Below are 18,369 nucleotides of genomic sequence, written 5' to 3' on the forward strand. Positions count from 1 at the left end.
GTCGTGATCGGCAGGGAATAAACAGATGTTTGGTTTGCCTTCTAAGCCTATGCAGCCTAAGCTGGCAGAGAGGGAAATCTTTTAGCCGATGGATCAGCTATTGAAATTTTCAGCCAAACTGAGCAACTAATCATGGGTATTTGCTTTAAGTTTGGAAAATCCTAAAGCTTTCGGCTGTCATCAGCACTGACCGAGGAGTTCTGCAGTCCCCCGAGGGTACATGATTATAGGGGCTTTTGTCTCCTCTTTAACGTGGGGGTAATACCTGCCTTGCAGTATCATTGTGAGGAGCATTGTTAATGAGAATGGATCTGAACATGCTCCGTACATGGGGATATAGTTTGTTAAGTATAAAGCACTCTACAGACGTATGAAGGATTAATTGTGTAAAGAGGAGAGACAGGAGAGAAACCATTTTCATCTGTATTCTCCATCAGCACGAAGCTAAGGGCTTTGCATACATTGTCATTTTCCCTCACAGCAACCCTCTGAGGTTAACGCTGTGAGAGTAACATGATTTATAGAGGAAGAAATGGAAGTTTGAAAAGTAAAAGTTGCACGGTTAGTAAGTGGTTGAACAGGAATTGAACCCATGTCCAAAGTTTGTACTCTTTCTCGTGCACTCTGCTACCTCGTGGCCTAAAAGTGAACATGGGACATAAGGTTGCTTACTTAGGTCCTTACTTAGGTACCTCCACCAAGTGCTGGGGTTTGAGAAAGGTGTGGCATCTTTCTTGTTCTTGGGAAATGGATAAGTGATTCGGTTTCCCTGAGATGAGGTGATACGGAGAAGGAACACCTTCGTTGTCCGTGATGGATACCTGGACAGAATCTGCTCCACACCTGGCTGTGCGTGCATGCTGGTGCTTACCCACAGCTGTGTCGACTTCTCGTGTGGTGCTTACATTGAAATCCATCTCTGTTGTGGCTGCCTTCACACCTGCATCCCCGGTTCTGAATCTTTGTATTACTGTGTGTGTGTTTTGCACATGTCTCAGCTACAGTGAGATGCTGGCATTCACCCTGACTGCCTTCTTAGAGCTCATGGACCATGGCATTGTCTCCTGGGACATGGTTTCCATCACCTTCATTAAGCAGGTGAGGCCCCCAATGTTCCGTCTTTCTCTCCTCCCTCAGTCGCCAGTTGTCCTCCAGGCTTAGGGGGAGATGTGGACAATGCAGCCACTCTGGTGAGGGTGGCCTTCTGTCCCTGCCGCCAGATTTCTCATCCTGAAGCTCTGGCCTTCCTGTGGCTCCTGAAAGGTTTCCCTGCTGTACTCTTAGCACCTGCGCTGAGAAGATGGAACTGGGCTCTCAGAGATGAATATGGCCAAAGTGGCACTGGATTGTCAGTGAGACTTGGGACAACAGCAGCCATAAACCAGTACCATCCCTAAGTCTTCTGACCTGCCTCCTGAGCTCCCCCTTCTCTTTGATTTAAAAAAAAAAAAAAAGTTCATTTCCTTTGCCCTTATATTTACAAGTCTGCCTTTTGTTTACAAATGTGCAAGGTAGCCCGTTCGGACTGTCGCATTGAACTTAGGGGGTGGGAGCGGACACTTCTAGTTTTGCCCTCCTTTCTTCTACAAGAGGGAGCAGTGTCAATCCAGAAAACTGAACTAAAACCAATGACTAATACATCCACTGACCTATAATTACACCTATCGTTGGTGTGGGACGTTGGGAACTTCCCGATGTTGGGGGTAAAAGTCAAGTGATCGTGTGTCAAGGATATTGTAATGGGGATTGAGAAGAGGGATTAGATGTTGACACTTTGAGGTCCCTTCCACCTTTCCAAGTCTCTGCTGTACTGCGTGCATGTAGCGACACAGTGTATGTCAGGAGAAGTGTACCTGGAGATGAAAGGTATCCTAGCGTCAGTAAGATCCTCTTCTTTCCACAGTAAACTATTTCATACCCAAACCCGTATTTTGAAAACAAAGGAAGAAGCTCGTAGATTTTGAGGAAACACAGTTGACTGGACACTGTAATTTGAAATTGAGTTATCCATGCCTAGGGAATTCCTGGGACATTGGCCAGGGTAGCCATAAATCAGATACCACTCTCTACCTAGAGACAGCTGCCCAAATGTGGGCAGCACGCCTGAGAGGAGAGAGCCTTCATGAGCTAGCATCAGGAACCTAAGCCGTCTAGCTCCCCTGGGCCCTGGGCTTTCTAACTGGCTTGCCCCCTCTGGCTTTAGATTGCAGGGTACGTGAGCCAGCCCATGGTAGATGTGTCCATCCTTCAGAGGTCCCTGGCCATCCTGGAGAGCATGGTCCTGAACAGCCAGAGTCTGTACCAGAAGATAGCAGAGGAAATCACTGTGGGACAGCTCATCTCTCACCTCCAGGTGTGAGTAAGAGACCCCGCCCCCTCCTTTCCCTGTCTGCTCTCTTCTCCCCCTAGTCTGCTTAAGTCTTCCAGCCCTACTTCTGCTTTGCTTATTTTCCAAGCTGCTGGTCTGCTTGTTCATTCATTCATCACCTCTTCCACACTACTGCCAGATTCCTCCCGTAATTCAGACCCGATCATGTTATGCTCCTGCATAAAATCCTCTGTAATTCTCCTTGCCTCTTAAGATAAATTGAGGTTTTTCTCAATCTTCCTGTTCCACTGTGGTTCCAGGCAGAATTAATTGCTTTCTCCTCCATAGACCAAATAGTCTCTGTACCTATGATAATTATATTTAAATACATTATTATTATTATCTGTCTCTCATTAAAACTTTGAGCTCTTTGGGAGCAGGGACCAATCATCTTTGTATCCCCTGCCTTGCTTTAAGTAGAAGCTCAATTAATGTTTTTTGAATGAACAGTTTTAAGGCTTTTGAGACTTAGCTGCGGATTATTCTTTGATTACAATCTGTGAGTGATTTTATAAACCATCTCTAAGCGTCATCTTGCTGGTCACTCTGCTAATCTCCCTCTGCCTTCTCTCTCCATTGACACAGCTCCAACCAGGAAATTCAGACCTACGCCATTGCCCTGATTAACGCACTTTTTCTGAAGGCTCCTGAGGACAAGCGACAGGTCTGTGGCTGCCTTTTCAAGCTTTTCTTCTGGGCTCTTCCAAGAGAGGAACTCTCACCCACCCACGCTTTGCCGTGCAGAGAGCAGAAGCCTAGCCATTTTCCCAAGAGTTCTTTCTTCCGTCCCTCTGTGGTCAGAGCCCATCAGAGTGTCTTCGCTAAGGAAGACCCAGGGAGGGACTAGCAGGGAAACCAGCTGGGTCTTAGGTCAGAGCAGGGGCCTGCACACTGGTTCCTCTGAAGGGCCAGAGAGTAAATATTTTTCACTTTGTGGACCATACAGTCTATGGGACAACTGTAAAACCTCGCCTTTGGAGCCAAAAGCAGCCTCAGACAGTAAGTAATCAAATAAGTGTGACTTTTTTCCAATAAGTCCTCGTCTACGCAAATAGGCGACAAGCCTAATTTGACCTTAGTTTGCCAACCCCTGGGTTAGAAGATCAAGAAGGGAGAGGTGACCCTCTGGGCATCACTGTTGAGTGCAAGAGACCGAAGCAAGTGAGAGCCTCACTAAAGGAAGCAAGAGCAGAAAGGCTCAGCATGAAGTGTGGCATCTTTCTTGTTCTTGGGAAATGGATAAGTGATTCGGTTTCCCTGAGATGAGGTGATACGGAGAAGGAACACCTTCGTTGTCCGTGATGGATACCTGGACAGAATCTGCTCCACACCTGGCTGTGCGTGCATGCTGGTGCTTACCCACAGCTGTGTCGACTTCTCGTGTGGTGCTTACATTGAAATCCATCTCTGTTGTGGCTGCCTTCACACCTGCATCCCCGGTTCTGAATCTTTGTATTACTGTGTGTGTGTTTTGCACATGTCTCAGCTACAGTGAGATGCTGGCATTCACCCTGACTGCCTTCTTAGAGCTCATGGACCATGGCATTGTCTCCTGGGACATGGTTTCCATCACCTTCATTAAGCAGGTGAGGCCCCCAATGTTCCGTCTTTCTCTCCTCCCTCAGTCGCCAGTTGTCCTCCAGGCTTAGGGGGAGATGTGGACAATGCAGCCACTCTGGTGAGGGTGGCCTTCTGTCCCTGCCGCCAGATTTCTCATCCTGAAGCTCTGGCCTTCCTGTGGCTCCTGAAAGGTTTCCCTGCTGTACTCTTAGCACCTGCGCTGAGAAGATGGAACTGGGCTCTCAGAGATGAATATGGCCAAAGTGGCACTGGATTGTCAGTGAGACTTGGGACAACAGCAGCCATAAACCAGTACCATCCCTAAGTCTTCTGACCTGCCTCCTGAGCTCCCCCTTCTCTTTGATTTAAAAAAAAAAAAAAAGTTCATTTCCTTTGCCCTTATATTTACAAGTCTGCCTTTTGTTTACAAATGTGCAAGGTAGCCCGTTCGGACTGTCGCATTGAACTTAGGGGGTGGGAGCGGACACTTCTAGTTTTGCCCTCCTTTCTTCTACAAGAGGGAGCAGTGTCAATCCAGAAAACTGAACTAAAACCAATGACTAATACATCCACTGACCTATAATTACACCTATCGTTGGTGTGGGACGTTGGGAACTTCCCGATGTTGGGGGTAAAAGTCAAGTGATCGTGTGTCAAGGATATTGTAATGGGGATTGAGAAGAGGGATTAGATGTTGACACTTTGAGGTCCCTTCCACCTTTCCAAGTCTCTGCTGTACTGCGTGCATGTAGCGACACAGTGTATGTCAGGAGAAGTGTACCTGGAGATGAAAGGTATCCTAGCGTCAGTAAGATCCTCTTCTTTCCACAGTAAACTATTTCATACCCAAACCCGTATTTTGAAAACAAAGGAAGAAGCTCGTAGATTTTGAGGAAACACAGTTGACTGGACACTGTAATTTGAAATTGAGTTATCCATGCCTAGGGAATTCCTGGGACATTGGCCAGGGTAGCCATAAATCAGATACCACTCTCTACCTAGAGACAGCTGCCCAAATGTGGGCAGCACGCCTGAGAGGAGAGAGCCTTCATGAGCTAGCATCAGGAACCTAAGCCGTCTAGCTCCCCTGGGCCCTGGGCTTTCTAACTGGCTTGCCCCCTCTGGCTTTAGATTGCAGGGTACGTGAGCCAGCCCATGGTAGATGTGTCCATCCTTCAGAGGTCCCTGGCCATCCTGGAGAGCATGGTCCTGAACAGCCAGAGTCTGTACCAGAAGATAGCAGAGGAAATCACTGTGGGACAGCTCATCTCTCACCTCCAGGTGTGAGTAAGAGACCCCGCCCCCTCCTTTCCCTGTCTGCTCTCTTCTCCCCCTAGTCTGCTTAAGTCTTCCAGCCCTACTTCTGCTTTGCTTATTTTCCAAGCTGCTGGTCTGCTTGTTCATTCATTCATCACCTCTTCCACACTACTGCCAGATTCCTCCCGTAATTCAGACCCGATCATGTTATGCTCCTGCATAAAATCCTCTGTAATTCTCCTTGCCTCTTAAGATAAATTGAGGTTTTTCTCAATCTTCCTGTTCCACTGTGGTTCCAGGCAGAATTAATTGCTTTCTCCTCCATAGACCAAATAGTCTCTGTACCTATGATAATTATATTTAAATACATTATTATTATTATCTGTCTCTCATTAAAACTTTGAGCTCTTTGGGAGCAGGGACCAATCATCTTTGTATCCCCTGCCTTGCTTTAAGTAGAAGCTCAATTAATGTTTTTTGAATGAACAGTTTTAAGGCTTTTGAGACTTAGCTGCAGATTATTCTTTGATTACAATCTGTGAGTGATTTTATAAACCATCTCTAAGCGTCATCTTGCTGGTCACTCTGCTAATCTCCCTCTGCCTTCTCTCTCCATTGACACAGCTCCAACCAGGAAATTCAGACCTACGCCATTGCCCTGATTAACGCACTTTTTCTGAAGGCTCCTGAGGACAAGCGACAGGTCTGTGGCTGCCTTTTCAAGCTTTTCTTCTGGGCTCTTCCAAGAGAGGAACTCTCACCCACCCACGCTTTGCCGTGCAGAGAGCAGAAGCCTAGCCATTTTCCCAAGTGTTCTTTCTTCCGTCCCTCTGTGGTCAGAGCCCATCAGAGTGTCTTCGCTAAGGAAGACCCAGGGAGGGACTAGCAGGGAAACCAGCTGGGTCTTAGGTCAGAGCAGGGGCCTGCACACTGGTTCCTCTGAAGGGCCAGAGAGTAAATATTTTTCACTTTGTGGACCATACAGTCTATGGGACAACTGTAAAACCTCGCCTTTGGAGCCAAAAGCAGCCTCAGACAGTAAGTAATCAAATAAGTGTGACTTTTTTCCAATAAGTCCTCATCTACGCAAATAGGCGACAAGCCTAATTTGACCTTAGTTTGCCAACCCCTGGGTTAGAAGATCAAGAAGGGAGAGGTGACCCTCTGGGCATCACTGTTGAGTGCAAGAGACCGAAGCAAGTGAGAGCCTCACTAAAGGAAGCAAGAGCAGAAAGGCTCAGCATGAAGCTTCCTGTATAAGGCTCCTCCGATCCAGGTTCCAAACTTCCTTCTTCCCCTATTAATTAGCTGTGTGGCATTATGTAAATGGCTCTGCTTCTCCGAACCCCAGTTTCTTCACCCGTAATATGGGAGCATTAGCATCTGCCCCATTTACGTCACAAGGATGTCAGGAAAAATCAGACCCCTATTTTACAAGTGAGGACACCAGGAATCAGCTGGGCTGTGCGATGAGCACTGACCCAAGAGTTCAGGGCCCCGAGGTTAAGGACTTTTCCTGCCGCTGGCCAGAATCATGCTTTAACCTCTGCAGGCCTCAGTTTCTCTTTCTGTGAACTGAAAGGGCCAGGTTAAAAAGTCTCTGAGGGACCTTTCACAACTAGCATTTGCGATTTCTCTGGTAAAAGCCCAAGTGGGGTACAAAAGACAGACTTTAGTTCTCTGTCGGCACCCTGGGCTCATTAAGTTGAAATCGGCATGGGATCATGTACCAAGCTCTTGGTGGTTCCGAGTCGGGGAACCAGGAGCATCTGCGGTTCTGTCTGTCCTTGTCTTTCCTGGATGGCTTTGCTCTGTTAATCTCTTCCATTCTAGTCCTGTTTTGAATGTAAGCCGAAAGCTCATTCTTCCATCTGCTTCTCTCTGTGCTTTTTGCTTTCTGCCGGCAGGACAAGCACCTTAATCCTCTAGACCTGCCTGTCACTGTAAGTAGCACCGCTGTGTGGGAAGGGCCCCGGCTCTCTTCCAGGTGGGGAGGTCACAGCTGGGCAAGAATCTCATATCTGATCCAGATGTTCAGAGAACTCCAAGACACAGGAAAAGGTCGTGTGTTAGGAATCTCATTTGTCAGGACACTTGGGGACGTATTGCAGGTTAGAGTCACATAAAGGATTAAAGGGGTGCCAGTCCCAGGGAATGTAGCCCAGTCTTTCCTTTGTAACTTGCCTTTCCATGAGGCTGTGGTCCAGCCAGGAAAGATCAGATTCAGAAATAGCCTCTGACTTTCATCTGGATGATTCCATGATACATCACCTTCCAACTTGATATAGCAAAGTCTAAAGGTAAACCCATGCCCTTTTGGACACTGACTTGACCATAGGAATTTGAAAAGGTTTAGACAGTTGGCCAAGGGAAACTGGGATGCTCGTTTCTTGGTCGGAGGGAGCTTAGGTCAGCTCTTTGAGGCTCTGGAGGAGGATGAGTGCTTTTTCCCAGCAGCAGACCCTGTCGGCTACCCACTTTGTTGTCCACAGCAAGATTTAGTGTTAAGTCAACCTTCTGTAGCTACCAGAGAAGTTCCTAGGCTACCTTCCTCCTCCTCCTCCAGGAGCCAGTGTGTTCTCAGGGGATGCAAAGTACAACTTACTGTTCCTGGTGGCATCAGCCATGAGGAATATGGCTAGAAATCTAGATATGAGCGAGGACGGCCTTTCAGTGAGGAAGATGACAATACTCCTGGGTATTGCTCCACTGGAGAGGTGTGGCCGCTCCCTCGGGCCGATTCATTTAGAATTATCTGTGAAATTAAATTAAGGCAGTAGTTTCGAAAGTGAAGTCACACTAATTAGTGTTATAAGAAGTGACGGCTGACATTGGAAGGAGGAGACAGAAGAATTATGAAAAGCTGTCAGAAAAATTAAAAGCATAGTAATCTAGGACCATTTTGTTTAGGGGAAATAACTTCACATTTCAGTAGCTCCTTTGGGGTATTACAGTGTCACAACACAGAATAATAACTGATGTTCTTTTCGATGAAGCCAAGTCCTTGGCATGATTAACTTGTAATTATTGTAGACTCTTCCGAAATAAAGAAATGTATGTGATATATTTTTAGATTTGCCTAAGAATAGTCAAAGTAATGATTTTGCGAGGGCCCTCAAAGCTTCTCTCCCTGGAAGAGTCACGTAGGACACTTTTCTGAATGGGCTAAATAAATAAAGTGTTACTGTCAAAATCTGAACCAAATATAATTTTTAAATGGTGACCCTACTGTGAAAAAGTATCCCAAAGCCCCCGACACCTTGTTCTGTAAACCAGTCGGAAGTGAATCGGAGACTTTGAGAGTGTTCACGCCCAACTCTGCCGGTGCCCTGCTGGGGGTTGGGGGCCAAGAGCGCAGGGGGCCAGAGCCCACACGTCAGAGTCCCTTCCAGCCTGGGCGATGGGCGTCTGCCTAGAACAGTGCATGCGGCTTGGGAATCGTCACGCTGCTCTGTGCTCCATGTGTGTTGTCCGTCGCTCAGCGTCCTTGTAACAGCGTCTCGACCTGAAGCAAGCAGTCTTTGTCCCTCTTTGAAAGTGATGCAGTCGATTGTGCCATTGGGAAGGGAAAGCGGTTCTGAGTTAATTTGCACTCAACGAAAGAAAACGAGGGAACTTTTTAGGGTATAAAATACATCTGGTGATCCATGGATTTTTTTCTCTTTGCCTACTTTTCGTTTGAAAGGGAACAAATATTTTCAAAGATAAAGCCCCAGTACTATGACATCACCTTTCTCTTGATAGTTGTCACAGCTGTGTGCCTCCACCTTGCCTTATGTTTCCTTATTTTTCTCAATAGGATATGGCCAATGCATTTGCCCAGAAGCACCTTCGGTCCATAATCCTCAATGTAAGTTTCCAAAAAGGCTGTATTTTATTACTATAGTTGTTTTGTTACTATTAATAGCCATTATTACTGTTATTATAGTTGTATTATTACTGAAATTACTGTTGAGTGGGGAAGGCACTCACAGGGAACTTACCGATAGGTATTAAATACTTCTTAAGGTGAAAAGCTTTTTTTTTTTTTGTAATCCTCTGTAAGCAGAGTCGTCTCTAGGAGGCCGTCCTCCAGGAATTGCAGAGCCTTGAAAGAGGTGCTAAGGCCAGCGATACTGTTTGTTGCCCTGCAGCTCTAAAAATTTTTATCTAGAGGGAATATGTTAAATTAGGCTCATTCAGATAACACCGGTCATAGCCTGAATTATGTGAGGCACTAGCAGGGATGAGTGAGATAGTGCGCTTGCTCTCAGAGAACTCCTAGTCCAGTAGGAAAGACAAGTGGTCGTAGCCCCACGTGGTCATTTCCCATGGAGATTCGTGGTCTGGGAGATTTTGGAGGAGGGGCAGTCAGTCCTTCGTGGAAGAAGAGGGGTCAGGAAGGCTTCAGAGGAATGTCTTCAGGTGAGTCAGAGGATAAGGAGTTCCAGTGAGGGGGTGGGTGGCTGGCACCTGGAAGGAGCGCCTGGGTAGAGGGCGAAGCAAGGAGCAGATTCACAGAGAGACTGCAGCGGCAGCAAAGGCCGGATCAGGTAGGGCCTTGGTCTTCTTCCCAAGGGCAACCGAGGACTTAATCAGGACCGCGAAATAACCAGCTTGGCATTTTAGAAGGATCGCACTCCAAGATCTCTATGTTTCCGGAGGGGTATGTGAGGGAGGAGAGGAGAGGAGAAGTTGGTCAGGAGGGGGTCTAATTTCCTATTACCAGGGCGGTGACGTGGGGTGGGAGAGAGCTGAGGTGGGGGTGGTAGGAGCCGGGAAAGAGCCAAATGTCTGGATCAGGAGGCTGATTTTATCAGTTGTGAGAAACAAGAGAAAACTGGGAGACCACAGTGCAGGGAATAACATGAGAAATTTGGAGTCAAGTGTGAAAGGCTTAATAATTCTGAACACGAACTTTGGAGTCACCAGCCATTAACCAGTCTTTGATCTTGAGCAATTCACTTAACTTCCGTGGGCTTCGATTCGCTCACTTGGATGTGAGGACTAAACGAGCTAATAATATATATACAGTGCCTGGCACGTGGTGTTGCGCTTCACTCTTTCTGGCAATTCTTTGTGAATAGGGTACAGAGGTGGTAGAATTCCGGAAGTAAGCTCCGAGCCCTTGGGAAGTCTAGCCATCAGCTGGTCTAAACACGTAGCGTCTGTCAGACTTCACCTTGCAGAACTAGCTCCTGCCTGCTGGCCACTTCCCTGGTCACAGCCCCACAGCCAGCCTGGCAGAAGGGACCTGCGCAAATGCTCAAGCAATCTGGCGGCAAGTGACTGGGAGCACAGATTCCCACGTATTCTTGTCCACGTTCCTGAGCAGCTGTCCCAGGTGTCGTCTTCTGCATGAGTAGGAGTGAGGGGGCCCTTCTGGGGAAAATGTAATGAATTTCGAGGCTTATTGTTTAACCTGAACGAGGTTTGGAAATTCGGCTCATTTATGGACAAACCTTGTGACAAGCCAAGATTCCACTGCAGAAGCTACGTCACCGTCAGGACTCAGGGCTTAAATAGTCTGCTAGGGAATGGTTAACACATGATCTCATTAGCCTAGGGATTCAACTGAGTCAAGCCCAAGAGCTTAGCCCTCTGGTATCTGGCAGCCAAACAAGGCTTCAAGGTAAAGCCTCCGAGACTAACTCGTCTGACTAGAGCTATACTGCTGTAAGCCGTTGATGGCTAGAGTTAATTTCCTTCTGGCTGTGATGTGTCTAAGTTTGAGAAATGGAGATTAAAATGAATGAAAACCAATAGCACATTAACTTCAACTTCTCTGTAAAGTGGTTTTATGAACTCTGGAGCAGCGAGGAGGTAGGAATAGGGCTAGACATGTAGGGGGAAATCAGAGTGGCAGAGGGAGGGAACAACAGAGAGAGGAAGAGGCTCAGAGTGAAGCAAAGAGGAGGTGTGGAGGGGGTGGACGGTCAGTGGAAGAGAAAAGGCCCTGGGCAGTGGAGGGTAGTGGGTAACAGAAGCTAAGTGGGGAGGAGAAGCAGAGCTGAGAATGAACAATAAGCTTGGGGAGATAGAGACAGAGACCGAGAAGAGAGTGGGAGAGACAGAGAGGGAACTGGCAGACAGAGGGAGCTAGAGAGGGCTCACAGGGAGGGCGTGAGGGCATTGGCACACCCGCTGGCAAGAGATCAGGAGCGGCCTTGTGCTGCTGGGTGAGCACTTGAAATGTGTCTAGTGTGACTGAGGAACTGAATTTGTCATTTTTTAAAACTTCATTTGAAACTTAAATACCCACATGTGGCTCGTGGCTACTGTTGGGGCTGTGAAGAGCTCGGGAGAGAAAGGAGGAGCACTCTGGAGTCGCAGGGCGGGGGATGGCGGGGATCTGGAGCAGCGCCGGCCAGTGGAAATGTGATAGGAACCACTTATTTCATTTTAAATGTTCTAGGAGCAACATTAAAAAAGGAATAAGGGAAGCTAACTTCAGTACTATATTTAATTTAACCCAATATATCAAAAATACTATGATTTCAACATGTAATCAATAGAAGAAATCTTGAACGAGAGATCACATATCTTCTTTTCCCGTATGAAGGCTCTGAGGTCCAGTGCGCATTTTTCATTTACAGCACATCTCAATTAGAATGAGCCACCTTTCAAGTGTTCAACAGCCACAGGTAGCTAGTGGCTCCCAAACTGGACTGCATAGCTGTAGAGGCTGAGTAGGAGAACACAAAACACACAGAGTGGTTCCTGTGGGAAACCGGGCAAGAGGCTCCTTTGAGGGAGAAAAGACTAAAAGTGACAGGATTCAAGATAGTAGTGAGACAAAGAGGGGCAGCAGGAAGCACAAGGGAGCAAGTCAGAAAGAGCAGGCTCCATGGAGTGGAAACGGGACAGTTTAAGACAAAAACATGACCAAGCATCAATCAGCCCGGAAGGACAGAGGGAGATGGAGCGTGCAAGAAAATAGGCAGAGATCGAGCATGAGAGATGGAGAGGGGTGGGCATCAGAGGGACAGAGGGAGGAGGGGCCGAATGAGAGGGAGAGGCGGGGCCCTGGAAAGAGAGCGGGGAGCACAGAGGGGAGGGAGAAGGACATGGTGGGAACACAAGGGCCACAGGGAGGGGGGCATACACTGGTGAGAAAGAAGGAGGGGGAAAGTGTAGGAGAGAAAGGAGGGAGGGGGGAGCGCAGGGGTTGGACAAGGAGCATCAGATGCCCCCCTTTGTGTAAGTGTCTCGATATCATCTAAAGAAAATGACCTTTTCTTTAAGCCTCTTTACTTAGGCCATCGAAACATTTTATTTTTCTAAGGGAAAACAGAAGAACCATACTGTGCAATGCTACGAGAGAGTCTTCTCTTGCACACTATCTGTTGGTTTGTCATCATTCTCTTTAGACCTGTGGAGTCCCATTTGCTAGCCACTGGCCGGTCACGTGTGGTTGTTGGATACTTAAAATGTGGCCGGTCCAAACTGTAAGCAGTAATTGCTTACCTGATTGGAGTGAGGTCCAGCTGCTGATCTTCCGTATCGTAATCTTGATGGGGTAGCCCCCTCCTCTTTGGCGTTGCTGGGTGCAACCCCACCTTTCATTCCACATCCCCTGTGCAGGGGAGTGCAGAAAAAGGACGGTGCCCTTTGGGCCGGCATGAATCGTCTCTGCCTGAATCAAGCCCATTCATGCTTCGCCGCCTTCTAGAACATGAAGTCCCTGTGTGTGGGAGGAAAGCCCTTTTCCTTGCCCAGCGTACTTTTTCAGCAGCATGGATGTGATTCTTCAGTAAAAGAAAAAATGAAACCCCCTGCTCCCTGCCTTTGCCTCTTCTAGCACGTGATCCGGGGGAACCGCCCAATCAAAACCGAGATGGCCCATCAGCTGTATGTCCTGCAAGTCCTGACCTTTAACCTTCTGGAAGAAAGGATGATGACCAAGATGGACCCCAACGACCAGGTGGGTGCTCAATGGGGCAGAGCTTTTCTGGCTCAAACGGTGTGCTCTTCAGTGTGAGGCGTCCCACCAGCTGTCTGCCAGGGATCGTGCTCGGTGTGTCTGCAGGAATGGTTCGCGTCTGGTCTGGAGGACCCAGCTGTGCGCCTCCCTGTGATCGCTTACTGCTAGGTGACCCTCCGGGCCAAGCCCCACTCTGTCTGCTAAGGCAGAGGTGCTGCCTCCTTGGAGATCCATGGGGGCCAGAGTTCCACCCAGAAAAGCCCGACCCACTCTTTCTTTACCTTGCTTCCTCAAGTCACCTGCTGACTGTCTGTTTCACCTCTCAGGCTCAAAGAGACATTATATTTGAACTGAGGAGGATTGCATTTGACGCAGAGTCTGACCCGAGCAACGTCCCCGGGAGTGGGACTGAAAAACGCAAAGCCATGTATACCAAGGACTACAAAATGCTGGGATTTACTGTAAGTTTCCCAGAGCACGGACATTGGTAGGCCTTCTCCCCTGACAGGAAGTCAGAGGACCCACCCAGACAGAGCCCTGAGAACCCTTTCTTCATAATGGTGGCCCTGGAATAGATGACACCAAGAAGCTGGAGGGGCCACGATGCTTTATTTGCCTCAGCGGTGGCAGGTTCATGAGTTTATGTGCAACATTTGGCCCTGTGAAACCCATCCATAGGAGGGCCCAGGAGGTCGGCCAGATGGGGAGAGAGGGGACCTCTCACCAAAGCAGTGAGGTTCTTTGAAAAGCTGCAGAGGATCTTTTGTGATAAGATACAGCTTGAGGATACCGCACACATACCCCATGCCCAGCGGTATGCTAGGTGCTGGGGAGACAGGTTACTCAGCCATGCCCAGAGGTCAGGAGCTCCCAGTCTCGTGGTGGAAATGAGCGTGCGAAAGCGTTGGAAAGAGTAGGTACGCAGTGCCTGTGGCACACAGAGGGCAGTAAGGCTTCCCCTCAGGTGACACCGCACGTAGGGAGACTACCGAGTCTCAGGTCGGGTTTCTTTATTCCTCCAGAACCATATCAACCCAGCAATGGACTTCACCCAGACTCCTCCTGGAATGCTGGCCTTGGACAACATGCTGTACTTGGCTAAAGTCCATCAGGATACCTACATCCGGGTAAAGGCTGCGGGCCAGCTGTCTCAGTCCTGGCGCCACACCTCTGGCCTCCCCGCCTCGCCGCTCTAACCCTCCCTGTCCTGTCCCCCCACAGATCGTCCTGGAGAACAGCAGCCGAGAAGACAAGCACGAGTGCCCCTTCGGCCGCAGTGCCATCGAGCTCACGAAAATGCTCTGTGAAATCCTCCAGGTTGGGGAGCTGCGTAAGTCTGCGTGGCTCCCTCTCTTGTTTCAGCCGGGCCTTGCAATCAGGAGCCTTGTGAGGCACGAGGTCATACAGTCAGGTGTCAGTGGGGCTGAACAACCTTATTGTGCTTTTCAAAAACTATCTGTGTGAGCCGTACTCCCCCTTATCCTTGCTAATGGGCATCCCGGCCACTGCTGTATCTGAGCTGGCCATTTGAATGTGTTCAGGAGCCCCGCCATCATCCACTTAGTCCTGTGTGTAAGGACTAGCCGAGTCCGTAACAGGGTATAGCCAGGCCAAGAGAAAGTCCTGAAGAAGAGAGCCAAGGAAGTGGGGACGGCCTACCCCGCACACATTGGCTCTGGGCGTCGCTCTGGTTTTGTTCTCAGGACTTTGGTGCAGAGGATCCAAAGTTTCCGGACACGTCCCCAGCTCATCCTTTCCCCGTTTCTTTCCCTCCACAGCAAACGAAGGACGCAACGACTACCACCCTATGTTCTTTACCCACGACCGGGCCTTCGAAGAGCTCTTCGGTATCTGCATCCAGTTGTTGAACAAGACCTGGAAAGAGATGAGGGCGACAGCAGAGGACTTCAACAAGGTCCGTGTCACAGCGCTCTGAGGCCCACGGGCTGAGACGGTCACGTGACAGTCTATGGCGGCTGGGGAGAGCCTAGGGAATCCTTGAGCTGGAAAACCAGCTCGGTCTGCAGCATTAAGTCACAAGAGTGAGGCATTGGTCCCCTTTGCTTGTGCTTCCTCTGTCACCTTGAGCAGATGTCTTCCCCTTGGTGCCCTGGGCCACATGTCCCAGTACTCGCCCCTCCTGTCTTCCTGAGGGGACAGGAGGATAAGCGGAACAGTGACAGCCGTGGTTTACGGAGCCCTTGCTGTGTGTAAGGCACTGCTGCGGTTTCGTGAACCGGAAATGGTAGGGGGAGGTCGGAGTGGACTGGCATGGAGTGCAAGCCATAGGTACCTACTCAGTGGTCACTCCTCGATGCTTTCTGAGTACCTACTCTCTGTAGAGCCCTGCTAGGCCCTCAAAAGCTGACAATCTAGGAGTTGATTTTGAAGCTGCGCATCTTATCATAAAAAATTTGGAAAGTATAAAGAAGAAAAAGTTTTCTATAATTCCCCCACCCAGTGACAATAATTGTTATGTTTCCCTCTAGTCTTTTTTTTTTTACCTGTAGATCTTTCCTTCATCGGCAGAGAGCTGACTGGACGTGCAGTGTGATATCCTGGTTTTTTCCTTTAACTGTTATTGTTTTAGGGGAAGTAGCACATTTTTGGAACACCCCACAGTGTGCCAGCACTGTGCCTCCATATAACATCCCATAATCCTTCAGGCAGCAGATCAGAAGATGTGTCTTTTTTCCTTTTGCTTTAAAGAGTAGATGGAGGCCTGAGGAAGTTAAATGACTTGCTGAAGGAGCAGAGTAAGAGACAGAGTCAAGATCTGAACCCATTTCTCACTGACTCCAAAAACCTGTGTTCCTCCTACTATACCACTGACTAATTGAAATTTATGAGAAATGAAGCATTTGTCACCAGCCATTTGTCCTAAATAACCATCTAAAAAGTTGTACCTTAGAAAATCAGTACTTTTGTTCCCCCAGTAGATATCTGTAGTGCCTGCTGTGCTCGAGTCCCCGGGCAAGGGCAGAGCCTTGGTGGCCCAGAAGTGGCCCGTCCATGTCTAGAGCAGGGTGAGGTGGCCGCGTCTTTCCTCTCCCCTCAGGTCATGCAAGTGGTCCGAGAGCAGATCACGCGTGCCCTGCCCTCCAAGCCCAGCTCCTTGGATCAGTTCAAGAGCAAACTGCGCAGCCTGAGCTACTCTGAGATCCTGCGGCTGCGCCAGTCCGAGAGGATGAGTCAGGATGACTTTCAGTCCCCGCCAATCGTGTGAGTGCCATCCCGGGGTGGGGGCGGCGGGGACAGACCCAGCTCTGCCCTCCTTCAAAAGCTCTGCCGTGACCTTCTCCTTACTCTGCTGCGTGTCCCCCCCAGGGAGCTGAGGGAGAAGATCCAGCCCGAGATCCTTGAGCTGATCAAGCAGCAGCGCCTCAACCGGCTCTGTGAGGGCAGCAGCTTCCGGAAGATCGGGAATCGCCGAAGGCAAGGTGAGGGGGGCCTGGGGCACCAGCGGGCCCTTGCTGCCCCGAGCCACTGCTCGGGGACGGAGCCTGCAGGGAGAAGGCGGGGACAAGTCATCCTTTGGCCTTTGTGTGCCCAGGCCTTTCCCATACCTGTCCTTGCTCACCTGCTTGGCCCCCCTTGTGTTCCAGAACGTTTCTGGTACTGCCGCTTGGCACTGAACCACAAGGTCCTGCACTATGGTGACTTGGATGACAACCCTCAAGGGGAGGTGACATTTGAATCCCTGCAGGAGAAAAGTAGGTTCATTTCTCTGTTGCTATGTCCTGGTAGCTGGACTCCATGTCAGGAGCGTTCTAGTCCTGGCTGTTTCGAACTGAGTATCTGGTCGTGGGCCAGTTCTCTCTCGACCATCAGAGGCCATCTCTACCTGGAATACCTCATAGGGCTGCTTGGAGAATTCAGTGAGATCAGAGATGGGAGTGGCTTTCGCAGATTATAAAGGGTGATACAAGACTAAATTGAAAGGCAGTGGTGAAGAGTAGACTGCCTGGATTCAAATCCTGGCTTCGCTACTAATTCTAATCGATTGCAAGTTCATTTTCCCTTCTGCTTGGTTTCTTCTGTCAAATGGGAATAATAGCTACACCTCCCTCATAAGAGGATGGAATGAGTAGTGTACGTAGAGCACTTAGAACAGTGGCAAGTGTGTAACAAGCGAAACCGTTAGCTGCTTCCACTGCTTTTTGCCGTAGTGGCATTGTCATCGTCTTTACTGTGAAATGGAAGCGAGGTGAGTGTCAGAGGCCTATGCCTTGGGGAGACAACCCAAAAGCCCTGAAGTGACCCCCAGGTAGATTTGACACAGCCCAGCAAGCCACAGTTCGTGGGACTTCACTGCGGGGGAGCGAGCAACGCAAGGCCCTGCGCCTGAGCTAACGTGGCCCTTCAGGAGGGCGGGCCGGGGCGTCACGCAGCATAAAGCTTCCAGAGACTAATCCCCTTCATTTTTCAGTTCCTGTTGCAGACATTAAGGCTATTGTCACTGGGAAAGATTGTCCCCACATGAAAGAGAAAAGTGCTCTGAAACAGAACAAGGTGAGTCCCAAGTCTGAGTCACCGTGAGACCTGGAGAGGACAGTTGGGGCATGCTCTTTGCCCGCATTCTGTCTCCCTTTAAATTATTCCTGAATGTTTTATGAAGAACAATTTTGAATATATGCAAAAATAGGTAGAACCCGCAGATATGCATCACCCAGCCTCAACAACCATGGCAAATTCTGCCCATCTACTTGTCCCTCTCCCTTATTACTTTGAAGAAAATCTCAAATATTATATCATTTCATCTGTAGATATTTAGACTGTATCTCTAGATTATAAAGCCTCTTTTAACATAATCATAATACCATTATCACACCTAAAAAGAAGTAAAAAGTTGTTATTTAATGTCAAATATTTTGTTAATGTTTGAATTTCTACTCATTGTATTATAAATATTATAATTTCTCTGTATAAAAATATGTAAATGTTTATGCGTATGTACACACAGGTATACACGTACATACACTCATCCTCATTTTGTTTGCTAAATCAGAATCTAAATAGGAGCTACACATCGTGATCAGTCTTTTAAGTTTCTTACTTCATAAGTTCCCGCTCCATCTTGTCCATATTTTTTTTTCTCTGCAGTTTATTAGTCGAAGAAACAAGGTTGCTTGTTTGGTAGTTTCCCAGAGTCTGGAATTTGCTGATTGTCTCCCCATGGTATAGTTTAAGTCATTCCTCTGCCCCAGATCTGTAAATCGGTAGAGAGAGCTAGAGCCTTGATCCAGTTCAGGTCTGACCTTTTTTTTCTTTCCCTGATAAG

At 48.5% G+C, this 18,369-nt stretch overlaps 1 protein-coding gene across 4 annotated transcripts in view; it reads left to right on the plus strand.

Annotated features, from left to right (window-relative positions):
- Positions 1 to 18,369, plus strand: part of ELMO2 (engulfment and cell motility 2) — a 40,702-nt gene that overhangs the window by 16,054 nt on the left and 6,279 nt on the right. For 3 of the 4 annotated variants that reach the window (XM_023536039.1, XM_023536037.1, XM_023536038.1), the window contains 12 exons: positions 999 to 1,098; positions 2,204 to 2,355; positions 2,954 to 3,032; positions 8,985 to 9,035; positions 12,966 to 13,088; positions 13,415 to 13,549; positions 14,111 to 14,215; positions 14,310 to 14,418; positions 14,867 to 15,003; positions 16,147 to 16,310; positions 16,416 to 16,528; positions 16,694 to 16,801. In XM_023536039.1, coding sequence (XP_023391807.1) covers positions 999 to 1,098; positions 2,204 to 2,355; positions 2,954 to 3,032; positions 8,985 to 9,035; positions 12,966 to 13,088; positions 13,415 to 13,549; positions 14,111 to 14,215; positions 14,310 to 14,418; positions 14,867 to 15,003; positions 16,147 to 16,310; positions 16,416 to 16,528; positions 16,694 to 16,801 — 1,376 coding nt within the window. Of the gene's footprint in view, positions 1 to 998; positions 1,099 to 2,203; positions 2,356 to 2,953; positions 3,033 to 3,628; positions 3,955 to 5,059; positions 5,212 to 5,809; positions 5,889 to 8,984; positions 9,036 to 12,965; positions 13,089 to 13,414; positions 13,550 to 14,110; positions 14,216 to 14,309; positions 14,419 to 14,866; positions 15,004 to 16,146; positions 16,311 to 16,415; positions 16,529 to 16,693; positions 16,802 to 18,369 lie in introns of those variants that run through there. The other variant, XM_023536040.1, reaches the window with a different exon arrangement.

The sequence above is a fragment of the Pteropus vampyrus genome, unplaced genomic scaffold, assembly GCF_000151845.1.
Source record: "Pteropus vampyrus isolate Shadow unplaced genomic scaffold, Pvam_2.0 Scaffold147, whole genome shotgun sequence".
In the NCBI taxonomy this organism is placed as follows: Eukaryota; Metazoa; Chordata; class Mammalia; order Chiroptera; family Pteropodidae; genus Pteropus; species Pteropus vampyrus.